This window comes from Phoenix dactylifera, chromosome 6 (assembly GCF_051530095.1).
Source record: "Phoenix dactylifera cultivar Ajwa chromosome 6, Ajwa_hap1_PhDact_Kaust_v1.1, whole genome shotgun sequence".
Lineage (NCBI taxonomy): Eukaryota > Viridiplantae > Streptophyta > Magnoliopsida > Arecales > Arecaceae > Phoenix > Phoenix dactylifera.
In genome coordinates this window covers 5,654,887-5,680,346 of record NC_143195.1, presented here as the reverse complement: position 1 = coordinate 5,680,346, position 25,460 = coordinate 5,654,887, and the positions used below count along the sequence as shown (strand labels likewise).

General features: G+C 39.4%; 1 protein-coding gene across 25 annotated transcripts in view; it reads right to left on the bottom strand.

Annotated features, from left to right (window-relative positions):
- Positions 1-1,119: 1,119 nt before the first annotated feature.
- LOC103710476 (alpha-1,3-mannosyl-glycoprotein 2-beta-N-acetylglucosaminyltransferase-like) overlaps positions 1,120-25,460 on the bottom strand; it is a 49,133-nt gene continuing 24,792 nt past the window's right edge. For 3 of the 25 annotated variants that reach the window (XM_088723214.2, XM_088723212.2, XM_088723220.2), the window contains 11 exons: positions 25,383-25,445; positions 16,221-16,287; positions 16,066-16,137; positions 15,897-15,966; positions 15,737-15,798; positions 15,514-15,603; positions 15,304-15,398; positions 13,988-14,053; positions 6,846-6,908; positions 6,472-6,762; positions 1,120-1,746 (listed from right to left, as the gene is read on the bottom strand). In XM_088723214.2, coding sequence (XP_088579340.2) covers positions 1,630-1,746; positions 6,472-6,762; positions 6,846-6,908; positions 13,988-14,053; positions 15,304-15,398; positions 15,514-15,603; positions 15,737-15,798; positions 15,897-15,966; positions 16,066-16,137; positions 16,221-16,287; positions 25,383-25,445 — 1,056 coding nt within the window. In that variant the 3' untranslated portion in view covers positions 1,120-1,629. Of the gene's footprint in view, positions 1,747-6,471; positions 6,763-6,845; positions 6,909-13,987; positions 14,054-15,303; positions 15,399-15,512; positions 15,604-15,736; positions 15,799-15,896; positions 15,981-16,065; positions 16,138-16,220; positions 16,288-25,382; positions 25,446-25,460 lie in introns of those variants that run through there. The other 22 variants (XM_088723213.2, XM_088723221.2, XR_015987829.2 and 19 more) reach the window with 21 other exon arrangements.

Below are 25,460 nucleotides of genomic sequence, written 5' to 3'. Positions count from 1 at the left end.
CAGTCGTCAACCTAACATCAGTCCACCTTCCCATTTTTGGGATTGTTGGCGCTAAATGAGAATGATATTATGGATAAAGTAACACATAATTATTTTCCCAACAATAATAACCTTAATCTTAGTCCATACTTTATTCTTTATAATTCCTATTACAAATATTGCATTGCTTTCTCCACCAGTACCAACAATTCAAGAATCCTGCTACTATGATTGACAGTGGTGTTCAATAACATTTTCCAACATTGAGACTGTCTGAAGCTGCTAGAGTAACAAACTGTTCATTGTCATTTTCAATTGAACCAGGCCTCACTGTGAAGATTGCAGCCGTATCAGGAATATCAGAAATACCATCTGGCATTAAGAAAAGAGCAGACTGAACCATCCAAAGTTGGAGGACGTCTGAATTTTCAAACTATAAAACCAGCCCCCAATCTCCTCGCCTACCTTCTGACTTGCTCAAGACACTTGGATTCTCCACTCTGACAAATTCAGTAAAGATGTATATAGCCATCATGAAGTGCAGCAAGGAATTTGAGCCACCTGAACCAAACCTCTGCACCGACTCATGGACAAGTCCATACAGTATGTCAGGGAATTGATTTTTGTCAACCGAAGCCAGCATTCTTCTTTGTGTCAAGTATGCATAGCTGATCATTGTTGGCTAAGTCTGATGCTGACATTGCAAAAATTATTGATCCATGATTTAGCTTGTTCTTTCTCATGTTCGCCAAACAAATCTGAGATGGTTTTCAAGTCTGGTTGTATGCACATCTTAGCTACAAAAGTGGACAATTGAAAGCCACAAAATCTTGCATGAACCATAGCCTAGAGCATTGGCCATTGAATTTATGAAAAGTGTATTATCAAGAATACAGAAATTGAAATTTACATTATGACCTGATAAGACTTGCAGTTTAGTCTCTCAAACTTCATATGTACATACAACTATTGGATATTCTGATGCTGGCATTCAAACCACAACAAACTCACAAGCATAATATAAAATAAACTTAGAAGAACAACAGAACTTTCCAACTTTTCCAACGTGACCAAGCTTGTTTTGTCATAAAGAAAAAGTTATGCATAATACAAAGCAATAGAGAAATTACTGCACCGTCATTTAGAATTTTAGCCTGATCATGAAATAGACGTCATGGTATAAATTTGCATCCCACGTGCCATTGTTACATTTTCTTCCAACATTCATCAGTAAGCCTACATCCAGTAGATTACCCAGTTGTGGGCTATGCTGTGACATGCGAATGTTAAAATTACATGGCAAAGACTAGACAGGACAAACAAGAAAAATATGCATGTTTGATAAGAATCTCTTTTGGTTCGGCTGGCCGTTAAATTATGTTTGTGTTGTCTGAGCATCTCTATATCAGTCCTTCAATTATATCAACTATTTTTCTTTCTTGGTATTTTTTGTCTTCTAAATGAACTTGAGCTTCTTTTGACATGCTTCCACCTTATACTCAATTAGGAAAATGAACCTGATTGATATTTTCCTATACTCTATATCTTATGATCTTGAGTTCTACAAAGAGAACACTTAATCAAAATTTTTTAACGTAAGAAAAAAAAACTATCAGCAACACCTCAAACAAACCAATGATGTGATTATTTTCAAGAATGCTCTAGCCCAAGTAGCTTGAGAGAATCTGGGCCCACAAGATATATTCGCCTTGAAGTTTGATGCCGGAACACTACAACTCCTTTATATGCTGTCCTGGGAATGCCATCCTGTCAAAAGAATTTTAATTTAACATTACCAACAAAATAGCAAGTAATGTTAACTTCTTCAATTAATTGATCATTTCCCACAGATGGTACAAGTAGCAAAAGGTAGTCTTGTATCTTTCAAGGAGCAGTTTGGAAAGGGAAAATTTTGGGATAAAAATAGGCTTTATAAGAGGAAGATTTAATTTTGGGTAGGTTTATCTGAAAGGGACTTATTTCTGCTTGAGTGAAATTATATCCCAAGTAATGATTGCGGTTTTATTGTTTATTGTTTCGAAGTTGTCTGAGGATAAGAAACTGTTGTTTGGATATTGTATGAGGATAAGAACAGAGAAAAGGTTATTCTTTTGTGAATTGGATAAATTGCCCTTTCAGTATTTCATTTGAATATAAAATAAATATGTTAACATAAAAGAGAACTAATGTACTATTAATAAACTAATATCAATAAAGTAATTAATATAACAGTTTTAGTAGATTATTAATATATTAATCTTATTACAACATTATATAATATTAATATACAGTGTTTCATTAATATATTAACATTTGTCTAATCATATTGTATACTAATAGAGTATTAATAGATTAAGCGCAAATTAGTTTTTCTAGTGTCTGCCGAACTGGGCCATATCGAGCCGACCCAGTGCGGGACCGGGTCGGTTTGCCTGTGGGGTTTGGAATCGAACCTGAACCGGTCGGAACCGGTCATGAACTGGACAGAATCAGTCCAAACCGGCCGGTTTCGGCTAGTTTCACGCGTAACCAGTGCCAACCAGCCGGTCGGCTCCGAACTGGTTCTCCCCCTCTCTCCTCCTTTTATACGATGGAATGTTGGAAAGCCCTAAGAAACTCTCAGGCCTCCGTTCAACTCTCTTTCAAACCCCCCCGGCCAAAAATGCAACTATCACTAATGAGGTATGCAAAGAAAGATCTTAAGACTAGGGGTAACATGGTTTACTACTAACTACGTTGCACTTGATAGCCTTCTTGAGAGAAAGGCGTCCTACATCAGAAACTAGTCAATCCTGAATGGTAGGAAAGCAGATTTGTGAAGGTCGGCACTGAGGAGAGCATTTGTCGAGGACTTAGTGACGAGGCAAATATTCTGGCAGCACAAGAAGATAGTGAAGACTATCAAGTCATTATATTTAGTGCTTCAGGCCGTGGACAACGAGAGATACCTCTAAATGGATAGAAACTTGCAGCTACCAGGTAAGCAAGAATATTAAAAATTAGACTGCTCCTGTACTTGTACAATCTTACTATAACAATTACGAACTCTACCTGCAGCTTACTACCTTAACCCAAGGTTCCAATACACCATACCTGGAATCGATATGGATAATGAACTTTTGGACGCTCTATGTAATATGATTTACAAGATGGGAGCCTAATCTAGAAGTCGATGCCTTATGTTTAGAAGAGGTAAATTAACTTAAGTGACATGCATAAGGTAACTCGTATCTTCAATGATGAACATATTACAATATATTTTTTTTTTATAGAAAAAATATTTAAAAAGGGCACCAACAGTTTTGGAGTCTCAGCAACGGTCGTAAGAGAAGTATGAATCCAGATATATTACATATCAACGATAAAAATTACCTGACATTAAATGGTTACTAATATGATACTAACTTACATATAATTTTCTTCAATATTTTTGTAGCTGAATGGTAGATTCATTTTGGTTTGTCCGAGAGAAATCTTGAGCAGCTAGCTATCCGGATCCTTTCTCAAACAGTCTCCTCGAGTAGCTATGAGCACAACTGGTCTATCTTCACCCTCATCAATAGTAAGCAAAGGACTCGTCTGACATAGAAGCATCTCAACGATCTTATATATGTTCACTACAATCTGAGGTTGAGGCTAAAGTGCATTCAGGAGAAAGTGGAGCTAAAATACATAACTACGATCCATAATGCTTTCGTTGACAATGAGGATGATCCTATAATCAAATGGTTTGTCGGCCAACAGTAGCAGCCAAAACTTGATGACCCAGGATCGCCTTCACGACCAACCAGTTTTGTAGTCAGCGACGCTAGAGTCGATATAGGGTAATGGACAAATCACAACATTCCATGCATCCTTCCAGCTGATAAACCATAGCCACAAAAGTCATCGAGGAGCTGGTCATCACATGACTCCTTGTCTGGGGCATCCTCTCAAAGATATAAATGAGAAGTACTTATACAAGGCCACTACGCTATCCGATCGACTCAATTAGGAGGGCAATATCCATCCTCGTAGTGTAGCCAGGCACAAAAGATAAGCAAGTAATTGCTCACCGCAGCAAAAAAAGAAAAAAGACAATTGCAACCCCAATAGAGAATGTGGAGTCGTCAGTTCAATCAAATTCAGAGACTAGAAAGAGCAGCAATATAGTTCTGGTGATCATGGATCTACTAGCCAAGAAGGGTGGTCTTCGATTCACCAGTGAGTCTCAGTTTGCGCATGCTACACAGGATAAGAACCATGATGCACAATCTGCGAGAGCACACAAGGATACGATTGTATATAGGAGACGAGCTCCTCAAGGTCATTCAAGAGGCATGCAGCTGCAGATGACCTCGCACATGGAGTAAGATCCATAGATGTATTAAGTTCCGGGTCGTTTACTGGATTTTATTACCCGCAATCACAGACAGCCTATGATCTATACGAATACAGATATAGATAGGTGCGTCGAGGCATCTTCTAGTGGCTATTATTCTACACAGCCAGAAGCATCTTACAGGTCGGATTTTACCGCAGGTATATTCGGATACAGATATAGATAGGTGCGTCGAGGCATCGTCTTCTGGTGGCTATTATTCTACACAGCCAAAAGCATCTTACAGGTCGGATTTTACTGCAGGTATATTCGGATAGGCCCCTCCACAACCGTATTATCAGCTAGAGAACACCTCTTGGAGCTAGAACTTCAGCGAGGGATTCAAGAGTAGTCATAATTTAGAGAATATTCCTTATGGGATGAGTGTATAGGACTACCACGCTACTTGGTTAGACGGGTGGGCCTATATTCCTCTTTATTATACTAACGATCCGAATATTTACAAGAAGCATCGCTACTCGATAAGATATTAGATATCGGCTGATATGTTGTACTTTAAATATATATAATTGATTGTATTATTTTATATTTTGTATCTTACTAATTGATTCTAAGAAATTTCATATTGCTTCTTGTAGCATGCAGCATCTCACTAATTATTTTATATTTTGTATCACTTTAAAACAATAAGATGCATCATTTAGGTTATATCAGGATCGTAGAAACATCTAAAAACATCAAAAAATATTAAATTATACTTAAAATTATTGAAAAAGTTTTAAAAAATTGATTACCAATAAATCAAACCTAAAAAGCTTTTAAGAAAAAAATTAGCGTGCCGATTCTGAACTGATATGCCTCAGCGTACCGTGTGTCGGACGGTATCGAACCGATACCGTACCGAACCGTCCGCCGACCAGTACGGGTCCCAGTACCGGTTCAGCGAATCTTGGACTCTTTTCAATAATTAACTCTATTCCAGTTAAACCGATTGTCCTTCTAGCTCCCCATAATTATGAAATTATACCTACAACTGATACTTTGTCTAAACTACCGGTATAATAATCTATCATGGATAAAGTGGTCATTTGGCATTTATCCCAATGTTTAATAGGGATAAAACTGGTTTATCCCCTTTCCAAACTGGCCCTAAGGCCCCATTTGGAATATAGATTGATTTTTTAAATATAAGGAGTCAAATCATGTGGGTATGGCTGACACCAGGTTTGGTGGGGAACAGGCCTAATTTGCTTTGAGAGACATGTTGATATCCCTAGAAATGCACTTCTTTTATAAAAAATTAGCTTTCTTAGGATGGACACGTTTGCGCTCTTGGACCATGTAATAATAGACAATAATGTTAAGTTGCTTTTTATTATACTATATGTAATATAGTATTGTCCTATAATGTATGATAGTATTATATTATAGCTCCATTGCCTCTCCTGTGGAAACTAAAAATAAGTTGACTTCCATCCATTGGTTGGGACACCTTGCATTCAATTAGCAGACAAAAGGGCATTGTATATCCCTTCAACCTAAAAAAGTCTTTTCCCTATATTACTATAATAGTGTATTATATTATAATATAATATGATATGAAAATATTACTGTAATATTATAAAATAATAAAAATTATATGATATACTACTGAAATCAAGATCCTCCGTATTGATCGTACCATATGATACTGAGGTTTAATTCGGTATATGAGTTGAACCAGTTCATACCCGTCCAAACCAAGAGGAACTGCCCAGTATCCCTCAAATTCAGGGAGTGTCCTGTACTATACCAAATCATACCGCCCGATTTCAGATGACACCATACCAACCTGTACTCTGCCACACCAACAGTATCTTACCAAAAAGGTAACCTACCATTATAGTACCTAGTACTGAAATTGTGGACCTTGATTAAAATCATAAGTGGGGTATTTGGGTTAAGCAAAACCATAATGGCCTTAAACCACCTAGGGATAGCTAAAATTAAGCTACATAAAGAGAAAAATCGGATGATTAGTCAAGTTTAAGAATAGAGGAAAACTATTGTCACAAGCGACAATCCTTCAAATTGATCTTAGAAAAAAATGTGTTATATTTAGAATTTAATTTTTTTAGATATATTTTCTAAAAATCAATAATAATGAAATATGAAATAGGATGAGGAATTGCCTTCCATTCTTCAAATATCCCAAATTGTCGTGCAATTTGTTCAAAGTCAGCTTGATCTTTATATTGGATCCGCGCATCACCATCTGTGTTGTGTGCTTTTAAAATTAAATCAGGTCCATGAACAGGTTTGGCATGTGCAACTAGTTTAGCAAAGTGTCTCAAAAATTTGTCCTGCCAATATGAGAATTGCTGAATGAAGGAGATCAAATGAAGAATCCAGCCAAGTGAATTCTTATATAGATACAACATTACCTCGGTCAGGTAGCTTAGATCCATTGTCTTCCAATCAACCTTTTGCAGTGATGGATCAAAGAAAACAAGTCCAACGTAAGCATTTCTTAAATTCAACAAAAGTTAAAGCACTTTTCACTTACATGAACATCATTCAATTTGATAGGCTCCAAATATTTTTTAAAGTACTGCCCCATACTTGAGCCCTGAAATGAAATTATAATATTGATAGTTATCACTAAGTCTTTTCAATATAGATAGATGAGTGAAGCTAAATAGCTCAAAAAATGGATTACCATCAAAAGTATATACATAGGAACTTCATTTATTACTGGACCAGTTCACATAATATCACCAAAAGGCACCTTATTTTCTCATCTCTTCTTTACTAAATCTTCCTATATCTAATTAATCAAGACCTTAATAAACTTCAACAGTTAACTTTACAAAATACTTGCATTCTTTTGTAGATTTTGACAATTTTACTACAGGACAACACAGTAGCCTGTAGTGAGATAAATTTAAGGTCTATATAGCTTCAACAGATGATGGATTTCAAGATAAAAGGTTTTATACCTAGAATGATTTTGAAGGCATGAAGGATGAACAAGCAAAATTCAAAATTTTATAGAATATGAGAAGGGGCAATTTTGATCAGCAACTCCTACAATATCCATCTTCAACTATAAATTTTGAGAAGTCACCAACAACATCTGTATATTCGATTCAGATTGAAATTTTCAATTCATCTAGAACTTCTTACTCGAAACAACAATCTTTAGAGTTTGTTTATTAGGGGCATATGTTCTTTTAAAGATCAATTGACAGAGTCTTACTTACATATTTTAGTTTGACCCTGTTTGCATATAGCATAGATAAAGGAAGCTCATATACATAGGAAAATCTCTCCTAAAGCTGGAAATGGACCTAGGTTAGCCCAAGGCCTACTGGGTTAGGCCGGCTTCAGGTTGGGTTTTCGGCACAGCCTGAGAATGTTCAGGTTGGGCTTGGACATGAAAACAAGGACTCAATTACATTTCAAGCTCAGTTCAAGTCACCGCTTGGCCAAGCCTAGAGCACGAACCCAACTCCAAGGCTGAAGCCCAAGCATGACACCTGACCTAACCAGGCTTGGATTGATGAGCTTGCGCAATTTGGATGTTTAAACCCTCATGTGGCTAGCAGCTAAGCTTGACCCAGACCACTGAAGAAACCCAATACCCTCGATTCCTCACCCCACCCACACCTACACCTAAGTGCCCCACATCCTAAACTGCTCACAACCTCATGCCTCATCTCTTCTCTCCATTTCTCATGCTCTAAACCCTCCTCACTCCATATCTTCTCTCCTCTAAATCCTGAGCGGCAAACGGCTCTCCCAAGCGAAGGATGGTGAAGCATGGGCAATGTGGTGAACAACTTCTCTCCTCTTCTCTTTTTCTCATATTACTTTCTCTCCCCCTTCTTGGTGCAGGGAGCACATAGGAGGTGAGGAGATCAGTAATGAGGAGCTACGAGGTGACGAGGAGGGCAGCTGCAGAGTAGTGAAGGGTAAAGTAATTGGAGGGGACGTCACTAGGGATCGTGGAAGAGGAGGATTGTCAAGGTTACGGTTAGGATTGCATGTGGAATAGAGGTGGCAGGGTTAGGGTTAGGGTTAGCATTGGAGGCATAATGGAGGAGTGAGGGAGTGGAGGATGGCAGATTTTTGGGAATGTAAGGTGGAGAAGATGAGGGAGCCACGAAAGGGATGGTGGGTGAGGAAGGTGACGTAGGAGGGAGAGAGAGAGAGGATAGACGAGAGGGCGATGGGGGATAATTGAAGATTGTCAAGCTAGTTCTGGTTGGATTGAGCCTTTCAGACCAATTCGGTTTGGTTAGTTCGAGTTCATTTGCGCTTCAAGCCAGGCTTGATTTTAGACTCAGGGTTGGTTCAAGCAAAACACACAGAAAAATTTTCAAGCCTCAGCCCAGTCCAGAGCTAAAAATTTCTTCTAGTCTAGGCCTAAGCAATAGGAAAGCTCAACCCAACCTATCCCATTTCGATCCCTACTTTCTCCCTTTGTTTCAGTTTCTCCATAATCTATAGAACTGAACTATGTAAAAGTAAATATTCTATAACTAAAATAGTATAATAAGGAAAGTAGAAATCAAGTAACTACATACTAATTACTTAGGCTACAAGCAGGTTAGGTTGAATCAGGTTTCGCACATTCCAAATCCAATCCATATTTGCATTGGGTCAAAAATAAGAATCTAAGTCTAATACGTTTTCATCAGTGACAAATTTGGTTTGCTTTAAGATTTATTGATTCAAGTTGTCAGGTTTTTGCATCAAATCAGGTCAAGAATAATAGAGACACAAGGTATAGGAGAAACATATAAATTGGTTTTTATATATCCTTAACACATTATGCAGGTAAATAATAATTAAACATGTAGACATGATCAAGAACCCATTTCATAGAAGACTTGATTAACAAAAACATATAAAGTATAATTAACAACACAAATTGGTGACCAACTACATAAAAGTTATTAATAAAGAAAATTAATTTCTTAAGTTCAAGGAAGATTGTGCAAAACATAGGGCATTACTTTCATGCTGATTCTGGCCTTTTGAATTCAGATTGGGCAGTATTTAGGACTCGATCCAAGCCATATTTAAAGCAAGTCATATTTTTCAATCCAAGCCTAATCCAAATAACTTTGATTCGATTAGACTAGATTACTTTCAAGTCTATCCTAAATCAGAGCAGGTTACATGCAATCCAAACACTAATAGAATACTAAATATTATGATATAAAATATATGATACAACAAATTGTTAATATTCTTGAATTATATAAAAATATATAATTCTAAAATAATATTCTTAAATTATATAAAAATATTCTTAGAACCTTTGAATAACCTTCAACTTGCAACTCAAACACCTTCATTTAATCAAAACCATTCCATTTATGCATTGATGGCAAACTGAGTATATCAGTTACAATCTTTGCAAATCCTTTAGCTATGCATTAAAAAAAATTATCGAGAAAATAAAGTGGAGATGAAGAAGAGTAAATTTCATTGATCACAAAATATGCTATTTCTTAGGTTCATTGATTCATATATGAAACCCCAAAAAGAGACAAAGGTGAGTGTCAGCTTCAAGTATAGGGCAAATAATCCACTAACGGCTGGCACTTTTTATTTCATGCCTCCCATGTTCCAACATTAGTAGTGTTTCAAAATGCAGTACATGAGGCCGCATATACAGATGCAATCTCTTGACTACACCACATTGCCTATATGCAGTTTCTATATATGGTTACACCCCAGGTATGCCGTACCAAAAATGATAGGCGTACCGGTCACCTACCGAACCGGTATGGTTTTGGTTCGGACCAGTTTAAATCGATACTGAACCGGCCAGCTCTTCTCCCCAGCCGGAGCCGAGAAAGAAGAGAAAGAGAGAGCAAGCAGGGGAGGGAGGGAGGAGAGGCCTCTGCCGCCCGCGGAGGGCCGCGGGGGGGGGGGGGGCGATGGAGACCGAGGGGGGGCGGGGGAGCCCGCGGGGGCACGGCGGAGGCCGAGGCCATGACCGCGTCCCCTACTTCGAAACAGGGGACGCGGCCACGGAAAAAAATTTAGAATTTTTAAGTAAAGTCGACAAATCGCTTACCGACTTCGCTTAAAAATTTTCAAATTAAAAAACCGCGGCCACGCGGCTGCAGCCTCGACCTCCGCCGCGTCCCCGCGGGCTCCCCCACCCCCCCACGGACTCCGCCGGCCCCCCGCGGTCCTCCGCGGGCGGCGGAGGCCTCTCCTTCTCCCCCCTCCCCCGCTCGCTCTCTCCTTCTCTTCTTCCTTCCTGGCTCCAGCTAGATTCGGCTTCTACGGGCCCTGTACCAGTTTTCACGGCTCCGCCATATCAGTCAAGGCCCGAACCGATACGGTACATGCTGAACCGGCCGGTACAGGCCGCTTCAGCATACCATGGTGACACCACATGTTGGCTCGAAAGGAAGTCCCCTTAGCACGAAGTAGCCATACGTGTGGTGGCTCAATTAGTCCTGTGTGTAACTACATATATGGTTCACTTAGCATTATGAGGCTAAATATGCTGCCATACTTATATAAGCATGTGAAATAGAGCATGCTCAAGCTGATGGTTGGATATGTGTTTCAATTATGCTATAACTATTGTTATTAGAATTAAATATAAGAATAAGTATTTTTGCTAGTTATTCTTATTAGTAATGATATTATTTATCCAAAAAAGTACTAATATTGTTTTTTGTACTTAATGTATTTTATTTTTTTATGCACTCACAAAATATTAATCAAAGTTCGCCATACCAATTTGTACTATACCGTACCAGTATGTTGTACCGTACATACCTATTGCTGCCGAATCCGAACAGATGTAGGAATGCAGCTCGAACGACCCTGAGATCGGCTGGAGGCAGGCTGAGCAGGTTGATCGCTCCTACGGGAATTGAGTCTTCCGAGAAGTCGATAAGGGGAGTGTTAACCTTTCGGAGCTGTTCGGAAGGCAGTCTCAATCTTTGGAAAGCATTATAAAATAATACGTCTACCGAGCTTTCATTATCAATAAGTATTCTATATTCTATTTACATCGTATTTTGCGATAGTAAGAAAATAACTATAGCATCGTCATGAGAAATCTGAACTCCACTCAGGTCGGCATCTGAGAAGGTGATGACTCTCTCGTGCACTGTCTCTTTAGGGCAACCTCGACCTCTTAGGAGCTCGGTGACCCAAGGTGCACAAAACCTCGGCTGGACCGCCAACAATCGTGTTGATCATTCTAACGGTCGGATAGTTGTCGATCGGCTCCGAGGGCGGTGGATTGGAGGCCAAGGCGGCTGCTCAGTGCTGTCGAGGGAGCACATACCAGTTTAGTCGCCCGTGCCGAATGAGTGCCTCCATTTCGTCCTTGAGCTAGACGAACTCTTCGGTTTCATGGTCGTGGTCATGGTCCTAGTGGAAGCGACAATACTTCTTCCAGTCTCTTTGGGTCTCCGAACCTTCATCTGAGGTGAAGGGCGCAATTAACCTCGGCCATCGATCTCCATGAGGATCTAGACCCTCGAGGCGGTGAGAAGGATGAACCTCTCAAACCTCCGAGGACTCCTAGGTCTCCGTAAGCTCCTCTCGCATCGAGGTGAAGCGCTCCTCGCACCCCCTTCTGGCTCCTCAAGGGGCTCTTCCGCCAGCAGATTCACGATGGAAGACTATGGCCTCCTCCGCGTTGGCGTATTTGTCCGCCCACACCAGCATTTCAGAGAAGTCCGCCAAAAAGCGCTTCTCCAAGAAGAATGGAAAGTGCAATGGTCGTAAGTCGCTCTTCATTGCTGATATCACGACCGACTGATATAGGTCGCGTACCTCTAGGGTCGCCGCATTGAAGCAGCTAACATAGTCCCTAAGAGAGATTTTCTCCTTCTGCTTGATATCGAGCAACGCAACCGAGCTGCGGCGCCGTCTTCAGCAGGAGATAGTGGTCCCAAATAGGCGGGTGAGCTACTTGAAGGAGCGAACGAAATCAGGTAGAAACCCAAAGAACCAGAACCGAGCCGCCTTGCGAAGGATTGTGGGGAACACCTTGCAAAGCACGACATCGGTGGCTCTATGCAGCATCACGAGAGCCTTGAAGCTCTCAAGGTGGCTTAGGAGATCCGAGATCCCGTCATACGGCCTACCTAGAGCATCTTAAATCGAGGTGGAATCAGTTCCTCCATGATCCGCCTGGTAAAGAAGGGTTCAAAGGAGAAGTTGAAGTCGTTGTTCGCCCTCGAAGTCTGTCCCCTGAGGACCTGAATCTACAGGCCCATTTTCTTAATTCTCTGATCAAGGTCGGCATCCTGCCGAGAGGTGGCTCCATACGGCCAAGAGGCAATAGGATTGAAGCAGAGTCCTCACCAAAAAGGGGGCTTGTAGTGTGTTGTTTCCCCTCCTGACTAGAACTGCTCTGCTAGGTGCGCCAACTCTAGGAGACTGCTTTGAGCCCCGACCTCAGGAGCGATAGCTGACCAGGCACATGCCTTACGCAGGCGACTGAGTAGTGGCTGGGCTGGATGAATTTCGATCGGATTAAATCCAGTCATGCCACTGTCTATTGCAGACCCTAGATCTCCGCGGTCAACGACACCTGTTGAGTGAGTAGGTTGAACTGCTTGTTATCCACAAACACAGAGGGTTATTCTGGTAGAACAAGTTTCGAGGTCTGCAACGACCCTCGAGAGGTTGGAACACGGCGTTGCGAAGCATGTGATACACCGCGGGCTCCTCGTGACTTCATGCTGATTGTCTCTTCCTTTGATGGATGTCAATGTTGATGGGGCTGGTGCTTTCTCTAGCGCCAATCTGTTGCTGCCGAATCCAGACCGAGGTGGGAGTACAGCTCGAACAACCTTAAGATTGGTTGGAGGCGGGCTGAGCAAGCCGGTTGACACATCGGCTGCTGGGTTCCTCCGAAGATGGCCTGCAAGAAGTTCGCTTGCCGGAGAATTTTCGGCGAGGAACCTTCCGATGCCTAAGTCAGAATAACGAGGCAACATGTAAGAAAAAAATTTCAACAGTATGGTCTCTATGAGTAATATTTTGCGCATACTTGAGGTCCCCCGGGCTGCTACTTTATATAGAAAAATTCATTTTGTCGTTACCTAGCCTGACGTGGCGTGCAAGATGGCCAGATAACGTCCGGTAGTATGAGCGAGGCGTAGATGCCAGTTTGCGTGGGCAGCGAGCAGCGCTGGTGAGGCATAGGCCATGGCCCTGCCACAACTACGGGCTGCCAAAGCTGTCGGTTGTTGGAATTGTCAGTCCTGATCTACACATCTTGATTTTTCTCTTCGGTTGATGGCTCCTTGGTTGATCGGCTCCTCAGTCGGGATCGAGGCAGCTCACTTCGGTTAGTCGGCCGATCGGCTAGGGCTGAGGTTGTTCTCCTTGGTTTACGTTTGAGATAAAAGGGGTAGGTCTGGCCCGAGGTCGAGGTACACAACATTTTTTTCAATACAAACATTGTACATTGAATCTTACCACATCATACTTTGAACCAATACTATAATAGAATGGTACTGATATGAGGTCCGGTATCAAGACGACTAACCTTGCTAACCATATATACACTTGCATATGTAGCCTGCATACCAAGGTTCACCATCTCGGTACCAAACCCCATGGTACCATCCTATTACAGTGTTGGTACGTGGTATAGTACAAGAAGGTGAAGCATGCCGAGTGTCAGTACAGTACGAGACTGCATACCAATTCCGTCTGGTACGGTACGATATGCTCGGTACGGTACGATGCCGATCGGTACCATAAACCTTGCTGCATACCACAACTGCCTTTTAGAACACTGAATATTAACACAAAAAACAAACATAATGCTATGTCTTAACACATGTATATATAATTTGCTCCAACACTCAAAGAGAATTGACCTACAAATAGTTGACTAAAGAAAATGACCTTGATAAGTGCCTAGATACGTTGGTGGGGGTCTCATTTTTTCTGAAATTTCCATTGATGTCTTCAATCTGCTTATGGCATGTATCTTGACAGAATGTTGGATGTGAGGAGGGACATAAAATATGTGCCTAGACTCTTATCAAGCCAATTCCCAGTCATTTAGTAATTTAGATTTCTAGTAACCAGCACTAATTGTAGAGCCAGATTCTGAGATAGTGCGCTTGAACATGGCAAAGAAATGTTAATGCATTGTTTAAAAGGATATCTTTTAAATATTTATTGGACTTTTTGCTACTGGTCTCACTGATTCAAAATGTTACGGTTACGCTGAGAAGGTGGAACAGAGCTAGCAACATCTTAAGAAATATTCAGTTTAAGAACTGTAAGCTTTGGTTCATTGTATTCCCATTAGACTACTGTCAAGCACAAGCACTACTGCAGGTGTGTATGGAAATGGAATATGTTGGATGTAAGTCAAGATTCTCATCCATATATGTAATGTACGATGAAACTGCAGATTAATCTATCAAATCAAACACAAAAGGACAAGATTATGATTTAACAATTCATACTGAACTTCTGTTACATTTAGGGGAAAGAATAAGTTGCACTGTTTGACGGTCACCGATTTGGCATGAGAAACCTATTTATCTGCATGGAAAATGAAGAGCAATTATTGATTGCTTGATCATGGAAAATCCAGCCAATTACTGTCAAATTGTAGGAAATGAGTTTGCCAACAAATTCAACACACAAAGTTTTACCAGCATAAGAACATTTAAGCTACTTTCTTTTAAACTTATTGTTATTTTTCAGATCAACCTTTAGAGCTACTTTTCATGTCGGCCAATGATGTAACCTTTTAGTTAGTCAGGCTGGTTTTCAATGAGTTACACAAGACATTTAGTATCTGAATATAGGAAACCTATTCAGGATAAGACTATTGCCTAAAAGCATTACCCTGGGAGGGGTCGAGGAAACATTATATCATTTAATTGGATTTTAGAACTTAAGCAACTTTATATATGAAGATACACAAAAAAGTTGTCATTTAATCGAGAATGCAAAATTGCATTACTTAAAATAAAGTACAATGAGTATATACGCACATGCTCACCGAAATTGTAAGTTCTACAAACTTCTGGATGAATAAATTGGCGCTCTCTGTGTATCTCCTTAAGCCTAATCCAGTCATCCCAATAAGTGTGATATGTCAAAGGAAAAATCTTAAAAATAGATGAAGAAAGATGAGGAAAGACATATAGACATATCAACATTTAAACCAATAATCAGGAAATGGTTAAGCAGAAAAGGATATGCTTTAGGCCACTTTGGTGATAACTCATCCCATATAGATTTTGATAGCATCCACCCAAGCCCGGGAAAGAAATCAGAGCGATAAAGAGTTTCTGTAAAACACAATAAAAAAAATTTAGTATGCAACACATTATATGATTATTCAATCTCAGAAAAACATAGACTGAAATAGATTTTAGAATGGCAAAAAAAACTAGAAATATGAAGTTAGCTTGTTGATCATACTAGGATCATGCACAAATTGCACTTGTCCATTGTCATTCCAAGAAGAAACAGCCATGATTGTCCTACAGCATTAGCACATTGGGTAAGTAGTGGTGCAACAAGATTGATAAGAACAAAGATTCCTGCAAGAATGTAATGAGTACACAAATGTAGGACATACTTGTCATTCTCGAGTATAGAAGCTGTGGCCTCAAAATAATCAAAAAAATCTGGGGCAATCTCCATGTCATCTGTCTAGCAATTGCTACATTTACTTTACTCAATGTCTATAAATTAACAAGAAAGCGAGTGGAAATAGAGATCTACAAAGAACTTCCAAGAAAAAGCACCTTCTAATATGATTACTCGACTGAAATTATGCTTGATAAATAATTCATCCAAGGCCCACTTGTAGTGCCCTACTTAGGAGGAGAAAAAATCTTAGTGTAGAAAACAAAGAAGTGGCAAAAAGAAACAAAAAAGGAGAGAAGGAAATGACACACACTTGCAATCTTGTAGTACGCAATTAGTTCTCCAGGCCGTTCCGTATGCACAGGTGTAAAATCCAAGTGCTACATTGAAAACTATTCAGTCAGTTAAGTAAATCACAAATGGTCTATGATGGTTCAGTTGCATAAGTATGCATTTCTTCAAAAGGATAATATAAATAATAATAAGAAAGCCAAATAACTCCCAACACCAATTTCTTATTAAGGTAATTGTCCAGAAAACTGATCAAATTGGAAGAGTCATGTATATAAACCCTGTCCATGAGCCTTATCCCTAGCCTATGAACCAAAAACTATTTCAAGTTACTTTTCATGTAATTATACCAAAAGCATGCTATTTCCTATTCCGGGTAATCTGTAATTACTATGCTCTATCATATACATTGTACGATAGCACAAGGTAGGAGATTGTCCAAAAAATATGATTTCAAGTTCTCGTGTTTTTGTAGATCATGATCTAATCCAAAAAGATCACCACATTTGATGTGGACCATTTTGGTCACTATAAGTATGACCAGACAGGATCCAAAAGTAAGATCCGCCATATCAGAAAGCTGCATAGCGCACAAATTTTCAAAGGTCATAACTTAGCTATACGACATCAGATTGAGATGATCTTTTTTTCAATTACGTAACTTTTCGAGCTCTAAGACATGGCGCCCCCCTTCAGAGGGTGCGGCGCAGCAGGCCGAAATTCCATTGTTCGGAACCTGAAATAGACCAATCAAACTAAAATTATCCTTTTCGAAAAAGATTTTGGTCGGGCGTATCTCCCAATCCAGGAAGAATTAGGTAGAGCAGCTGAAGGCAAAATCGATGTAAAAGTCGAGATGAACCTCCTATAGAATTTTAGTTTTTTCGTGTTTATTTCTACTAGTCATATTTATTTTGGCAAAGTTGGAGCCTATTTGAACTAGAAAAAAAATCCAAACTAAATTGTGTAAGGGCAAACTTCACTAGTATAAAAGAGACTATGTATCTTAGTTTGTTATTTATCAATGAAAGAAAAGGACACCTAAACTCTACTTTTGCCAAATTTTCTACTTTTTTCTAAATCATTTTGAAAAATTCGAGTTGATCAGGTTAAGAAAATTCTTCCTTTTCCCCAATCAAATCAAGTTAGAGATTCAAGTTCGATAAATTGATGAAATTCTTCCTTCTCCCTGAAGGAATCAAGTTAGTATCATAGATTCAGTTTTCTACATCTATAGGAGCCTTAGTTTATACTCCAGATATACGAGCAATATGCAAATGAAAGGACCATTGATGCTTGAAGTACATTGGACGATGAAGGTGAGTAAGCTACTAGTTCTACCTCGATAGATGATGAGATGAAGGAACGTCCAACACAACTAGAGGAGAATATTGCCCAACTCACCTAAATCATGTCTCAATTGGTGACACATTCAAGAAAAACACCAATAACTTCTAAGGCAAAGCTATCTTCCATGTCTGGAGAAGATCTACCATCCAGCAAAAAGGATGAGGAACCTACAGACGCACTAAGAATCCCCCTCTATAGCCTTTCAAAGTTGAAGCTCGAATCGACATCCCTATATACGATAGGATTGTTGATGCTGAGAGGTTGGATAACTGCCTCCACCAGTTAGAGATGAACTTCACTATCTATGGATACACAAGTATCCAAAAGGTAGTCTTTGTTTGCCTCAAGCTTTCCAACCATGCCCTAACATGGTGGAATTCATATATAAAGAACAATGACATCTCTAATCTGATGTGGAGCAAATTCGAGGGCCTAATCAAGAAATAATTCTACCCAATCAGCCATGAGAAAGATCAGTGGGTCAAGTGGCAGTACCTACGGCAGAAATAAGATCAACCCATCCAAGACAATACCATCGAGTTCCACGAGCAAGCTATCTCACTCGAGATCTCCATTAATGATCATGCAGTCTTCATGAAGTATGTTGGAGATCTTCACAAAAGCATCCAGAAGGACTTGAAGCTCTTCAAAGCAAGGTCCGCAATCTCGGTATTGGATACCTTATCGGTTCAACACAGTACACCTCTGTGCCGAAATAGCTCTCTAACCATTTTTTTCAATTTTTATCTTGATACGCCTCAGTACGGATCGGTACGCACCTCAGTACAGGCCAGTACGCGCCTCAATACCGACTTAAAGGTGTGTTTTGTAATGATTTTCTCTCGATATGGTACGGTACGCTCCGTATCGAGCGGTACGGCAGACTTTGCTTCAAAGTATGTTGGAGATCTTCACAAGAGCATCCGAAAGGAGTTGATGCCCTGCAAAGTTGAAGACATCAGCGAAACTAGTGTGAAGGCCAACAGAATTGAGGAGAAGAACTAACCAAGAGAAGGCAAGAAAAGTGGCAGAAAACTAGGCCAGGAATAGGAGCAAGGTAAGAAACAGGTCAAAACGACTTGGAAAATTTATTTCAACCACTATAGGATCAGTGAGCATATTAAGGATAAGTGTTGGAAGCTCCACCCTAAGTTGCAACCAAAGATAAAGAAGTCAAAGGACAAGAGTCCTCGGAAGAAAGGGAAGACGGTACTTAATGTGATAGAGGTTGAGAAGCTTCCTGAGCTTGAGCAAGCAGAATGAAAATTAAATCTGATGGCAAGAAAACCCAAGGCAGCAACTGAAGCAGACATAGAGATGTGAGAGGAAGTCTTTCGGTTGAAGATCTAGGTGAAGCAGAGTATCATCAGTACTATTGTAGATCCTAGAAACCATAAGAACCTCATCCCTGAAAGTCTGGTTCAGAAGTTGGGATTGCAAACCAAGCTTCATCTACGTCCCTATCCTCTCGATTGGATTAAGAAAGATATCGAGTTGAAGATCACCAAGCAATATACCTTTAAATTTGTAATAACAAAGGGTATATTGACGAGATGACCTACAAAGTAGTTCCTTTGGATGTCAGATCATTCTTGGAAGCCCATTCCTTTAAGATCAAGATGCTATCTTCTATAAGCGACAAAGGAATTATCAACTCGTAAAGGATGGGAAGAAGTTTATGATCAACACCTTTTCAGAATACAAAAAAATATAGACCTTGCAACAGTTGCCCAAGCGAATGTCTACAAGTTTGTGATAATGATATGAGAAGCCGATACCACTCTTGAGAGTTCAAACTCTTGCCCCTCGATTTCCAGATCGAACAACCAAGATCGAGATCAAGGAAAAGTGCCATCGCCATCATCAACAAGGATGGCAAGGAGTGGCCCTACTACGGAGTGCAAATGCAGAAGTAGGGCAAGTAGTTCGTTAAGAATCAAGAGCTAAGAAGACCAAGATCAATAAAGGTTGCTAGACTGTCATCGAGAGGAATGTCAAAGGAACTAGCTGCAGAAGTATTGAGTCATTTTGGATCGGTCGAAAGAGTCAGCTTCCAAGAAAAACTAAATGGTTTAGAAGACGAGGAAGTAGACATTTCTCCATCTTCAGCTGTAATTTAGCAAGAGCTAAATCACCTAAACAAGGATAGCATTGATCCAAAAGGATCACTAAACTTGATGTGGACCACTTTGGCCACTAGAAGTGGGATTGGACAAGATCCAGGAACGAAATCTACCCTATTGGAAAGCAAAATTGTGCACTAAACTTGTAGAGGCCATATCTTGACACATGACACCCAATTGAGATGACCTTTTTTTTAAAATTAGATAACTTTTCAAGTTCTATGATGTGATGCCTCCCTCAGAGGGTGCGGCGTACCAAGGGTCAAGGACAAATTCCATCAGTTGGACTCCGAATTAGGTTTGGTAAACCGAATTCTTTTTGGGGAAAGACTTTGATCGGACTTCTCCCAATCTAGGAAGAATTAGGTGGAGCAACTAAATGCAAAGTAGGTGTAGAAATCAAAATATGGCTCCTAAAGGATTTTAGCTTTTTCATGTTTATTTCCACTAGTCATCTATTTTGGGAAAGTTGAGTCCTGTTTGAACTAGAAGAGAAATCCGGTCTAGATTGTGCATAGATATTACTAGTATAAATACATGCTATCCGTGCTCAATAGACCCTGGTTGGTTTGGCATCCTCTCTTAGGTCACTTTCCTTAAGCTACTCCTTTCGAGCAAGATGCATTGCTCTTTCCTCTCCTGTGGACGCATCTTTACCTCACTATGACCCGATGAAAGAAAAGAGGTCCTAGACCCTACTTTCACCAAATTTTCTAGTTCTCCTAAATCCTTTTGAGAGAATCGTGTTAAATGGGTTGAGGAAATTCTTCCTTCTCCCTAATCGAATCATGATCAATAGTTTGAATCTCTATTTTGGATGGCCCTTCATTTATTTTTAATTTTGAACCATTAAATCTTTTACCAAAGGTTTAACTATAGCATGTTTTTTCGTATGCAAATTTGCACCAAGGATTGACAAAATAGGGTGCACATCCCATGCATGCCCTTCACTAGTGCAACACAAGGTACCGTGCTTGTCTTTAAGAATCTGACTAACTAACATCTGTCCAATACCCATGATTCTTTTGAAGTTTTGGCATTAGAAATTTTCTCAAAATTAGCTTCATCAATGACTTGGTAGATGGCAAATAAAGTTTTTTTATCTCTCTCCTAACTCTGAGAATATTTCTTTGACCTTCTGTGAGCCTCTCTTCTTCTTGTGGTGAGCTAGGTTCTTTGAACCCTTTTTCAACTATCTCCCATAAATCTTGAGATTCCAACAAAACTTTGATTTAAATACTCCCAACGATCATAGTTCTCCTTAGTTAATTTAGGAAGTTGAATAGGGAGCATATTACTCTCCATGTTAATTAAAGATTACACCAATATCAAGCTTAAACTCAATACTCTTCCAAAAGCCCCAATTTCAAACCCTAAATGCAAGCAAAGCACAAGACAACCACCAAATCACCACACCAAGCTCTAATACCAATTTTGTTGGAGCAAAATAGATGCTAATAACATGCAAATAGCATCAAATAACAATGAAAAATAGAGCTGAACAATGGGGCACAAGATAGGCTCAAATCCACTTCACAAAACCCTTCATTTCAACCATGAAAAACTGAAAATATAACTTACAAATATGCAGAATATCAGCAACTAGGAAGATGCCTTTTCTTCTTGTAGTCTTCTTCCTTTTTCCTACCAAGCTCTCACCACCCTCTTCTTCTCTTTCAAAGACGAACTCAAAAGACACCCTCATCCCATAAAACTCATGGGCTGGTTTTTCTTTTTTTTTAATATAAAGTGGGACTTAAACAAAGAGATCATTAAGTATACTAAGAAACCAAAAAATTACATAAGATGCCATAGAGCAAAAAGTCGAAGAAACCCATTAAATTGGGTTTAAATTTCTAACACACACATCACTGTCAGTCCATATATGGGCCGCTTGCTCTGGTATGAGGAAATCTACTTTTGTAGCTCCTCTTTATTGTCAAAAAGTTCACCATAGATATCCTTCAAATCTGGAGGATCTACACCAGAACCTATAGTACATGTTCCATGCTGCATTCGCAGGAATGTGGCTAAAGTGAAACTAGGATCTAATAGCTCACCACATATTTTTTTTCTTATCCTTCTTTAGCATGGTGTCAACTCTCTGCTACTTTGAATCCCTACTAGAGAAGACATACAGATCTAAATCATGAATATGGTGGCTCTTGATGGAATCTCTCGAGAACTTATTCCTGCTGCCAAAAGCCCCCACATAGATGCAATATAGCTACCACCTCTACTAATGGCATGGTCGGTAGAACCATCCTGAGCCGCCCAGTTTAGGATGTCCCGAACTGTAACGGCGGCGGGCCGGGACAGTTCCAGCAATGAAACCGAAACCAGCGATGGAGGGAAAGAAGGAAAAAGAGGAAAAGAGAGATCAGAGAAAGAAAAGAGGGAGAGAGGAAGGCCAATCGGGGTCGGCCGGTGCCAGCCGACGGAGGCGGGGGAGCCTCCGCGCGGAAGAGGCAGAGGCTAGGGAGCCGCGGAGGCGGGACGTGCCGACTTCACTTAATTTCTGAGAAATAAAAGGGCCCCCTCCAAGCCCCTGTTTCGAACAAGGCGGAGCCCCGCCTCCGCAGCTCCCCGGCCTCCGCCTCCGTCAGCCGGCCCCGGTCAGCCTCTCTTCCTCTCCATCTTCCTCCCCCACTCTCTTTTCTTCTCTCATTCCCCCTCTCCTCCGCCTCTACTATGTCAGTACAGAGCCGACACAGCACAGTGCGGGGTCATACGGACTGTGCTGCCGAAAAATAGATCTACAGCCTGATACCGGCATAGCAGACAATGATTAACGACCTTCCTAACTAAGGTCCTCCTGAACTATGGATATGCCCTACTAGTCACAGAACCATAGTCCAATTCATTGTGAGAGCTCAAATGGAGCCCTATACCTGGCTATCTCATCTTGCTGCCACCGATCATCTAGGCTCTCTTGAATAGCAGCCTAGATCTCGTCATCTGAAGTAGATGCCTCCTATGACTTCTTGACGTGACAGAAAGATAGCTCCATCGCTCAGTGGTCCACCTCCACCTTGTTGACAACCCTTTTCTTCGCTGTTCTGAAATCAGTGAAGTACATTTTTATCAATTGTTGGACCTCTTATGGACATTTTCTGCACATAGATGTCGGGATAACCATCAGCCAAATGCTGCTTCAACTTGGTTACCCCTCCTTTCAACTCTGTATTGCACAAGTTGCACCTCCAATATTGCTGACTCAAGAGCATATGCCCATGATCCCAACAAATATCATGCTCTTGATCATTTTTTTTGGATGGATCCACTCCTAAAAATTTATCAAGCATGTCAGTTTATTAATTATTTAAAAATAATAAATTTTTGTTCTATTAAAAAATATGTTTTCTACTTTAGAAAATACTTTTGACTTATCTAATACATAGTACTAATTTTTCATATTTTTTATGTTATTTACATATTTTTAATAATTTTCAAATTTAAAATATATTTAAATATAATAAATTCAGAAAACATGTTTTCTACTTCAGAACATACTTCTAAATTATGCAATACGTAGTCCTAATTTTTTACTTTTATTAATTATGTATTTTTAATTATTTTAAGCTAAAAAGTAATTTTTAAATATAATATTTAAAAAATTAATTTGAGCTCATATCCATGTAGAACCCTACCATAGATGTTACATATTTTTTTTTAAGCCCATGGACATGCATCAAAGCAACTTATTTTTTAATTTTTTTCAAATTTGAGCTGAGGCCAATATGCGCATGATCATATCAAAACTTGAATAAATGGACACCAAGTATAGGTTAAGAGTAGCTTGCAAGCCCCAAAATAACCATATAATTTTACAGTTATTTTTTGGATTTTATTTTATTTTTTATCTGATACTATATTTTTTAATTTAAAAATTATAGATGTAACGAAAATTAAAGATTTTAGCCACATTGTGTAGATTATCCATAGATCTACAACATATTATGAAATCAAGCCAAAATCAAAAATTTTGGCATAATCTTTCCTTATTTTGTATTTTTTTGGTATTTTTTGATGTTCAAAAAAAAAAGAAAATAAGGTAGGAGAGAGCCAACGTACCTTGTTTTCGATTGGATTCTCATTTCATTGTCGAAATCACCTTGTTTTTCGCGAATGGGGGAGGAGGATTCTGAGAATAAGAAAGAGGAATGGCCTAAGAAGGCTCAGGCCCTTCTGTAATTGAAATAGGAGGGAGGGGGCCCGAACCGAGTGGTTCGCATCGGTTTCACTCCGAACAGTCTGGTTCAAGCTGGTTCGGAGCAATTCACAGTAGTTCAGGAGGTCGCAAAATTTAGGGCCAAGCCGATCCGGTTCCGCACTGGTTTGGTTCAGTACGGCCCAAACCGAGCGGTTTGGGTTGGTTCGGCGTATCTTGGTCTAATCTATCTTATTTCCATGGCATTCTGTGAGTCGAAATTGTTTTGAAGGATGCAATTTCTGGAGTATTTTAGGAGGTTTCAAATGCAGTCTAGCATTAGTGCTTTCGTGGATACTAAGATCCTTCCTAATTTTTTTATTCTGCACTATGAAGGAAATTCCCCACTAAGTAGCAAATGTGGTAGTAGTTGTTAAATGTGCCAATTGAACAAAGAAGAATAATTATCATTTATAAGAAAATAAGGTAACATAAAACAAAATGGACCAAATATGAAGAGTAAACCTTATGATCCATGAGATGAAATTACTGGAGATTCAATCGAACAAAGACTAAGGACAAAAATTTTATACAAGTAATACTATATCGTAGTAGGCTGGGTATAAAATGCAAAGCCTATATTCTTGTTCAAGCAATTGAAGGAAAGTGAAGAACAATGTGAAAGGTTGAGATCAAGTTGGACCATCTAATAAAATAATGTGAGCAACGTTTCAACTTTCAAGTATATGCCTGTGTCAGTTTGTCCTAGTTGACACATCACTTCAGGCCAGTAACAACATAGCCACGACATATAGCATGTGTCTTGAGATGGATGTGACATTTACAACAAAGACTGAGATATTGATATAAGCATTGAGGCATAGATTGAAGTTGGAAAATACCTAAAGTTAACATTGATGAATGTTAGTGAGAAAGGCTATAGAGGTAGATAGCAATGACAAGCATATATATACAAGAACAATTGTCAAAGGAATCAAAAATTTGACACCACATAGTTGTGGTACGGTTTGTTAGTTATGTTTTGGTTATAGGGTCCTGTTAACAATGCCCTAGGTGCATCTGTTAAGAGCAGCGCCCTTATCTTCAATTGAATGTCGACATTCTATTGGAAGTTACGATAAGTTTTCTATGACAGCTTGTATTTCCTGCTATACATTACTTGCATTATTATTTCCTAATATTAACAACTTCATATCAATCATTTATGCTTCACAAAAATGACTCTTAAGTCTTAACCATTAATCAAGACAAAAATGGAATGAGTGCAATATATGCCGGAATGGAGGGGTGGTTAGTAATGAGATGGAGAGTTCAAGAAATTTCAGAGAGAAAATTAGAAAGATAATTTATGATTAAAATACCATACTTAACTAATGGTTATTTAATCAATAAGAATATGACATGTCATTAGTAATAAATGGGTAAAGTCACATTAACAAATGCCCAACTTGCCCCAAAAATATGATATCCAATAAAATAACTGCAAACTGTAATGTATTTACAATAGCCACCACAATCAAAAAGAGTTGGCATATCAAACCTGCAAATATGTTAACTGTTTAAAGCTCAAAGCCATGTTTTTAACATCTCGATTTGTTCCGTCCTGCAAAATCAGTAG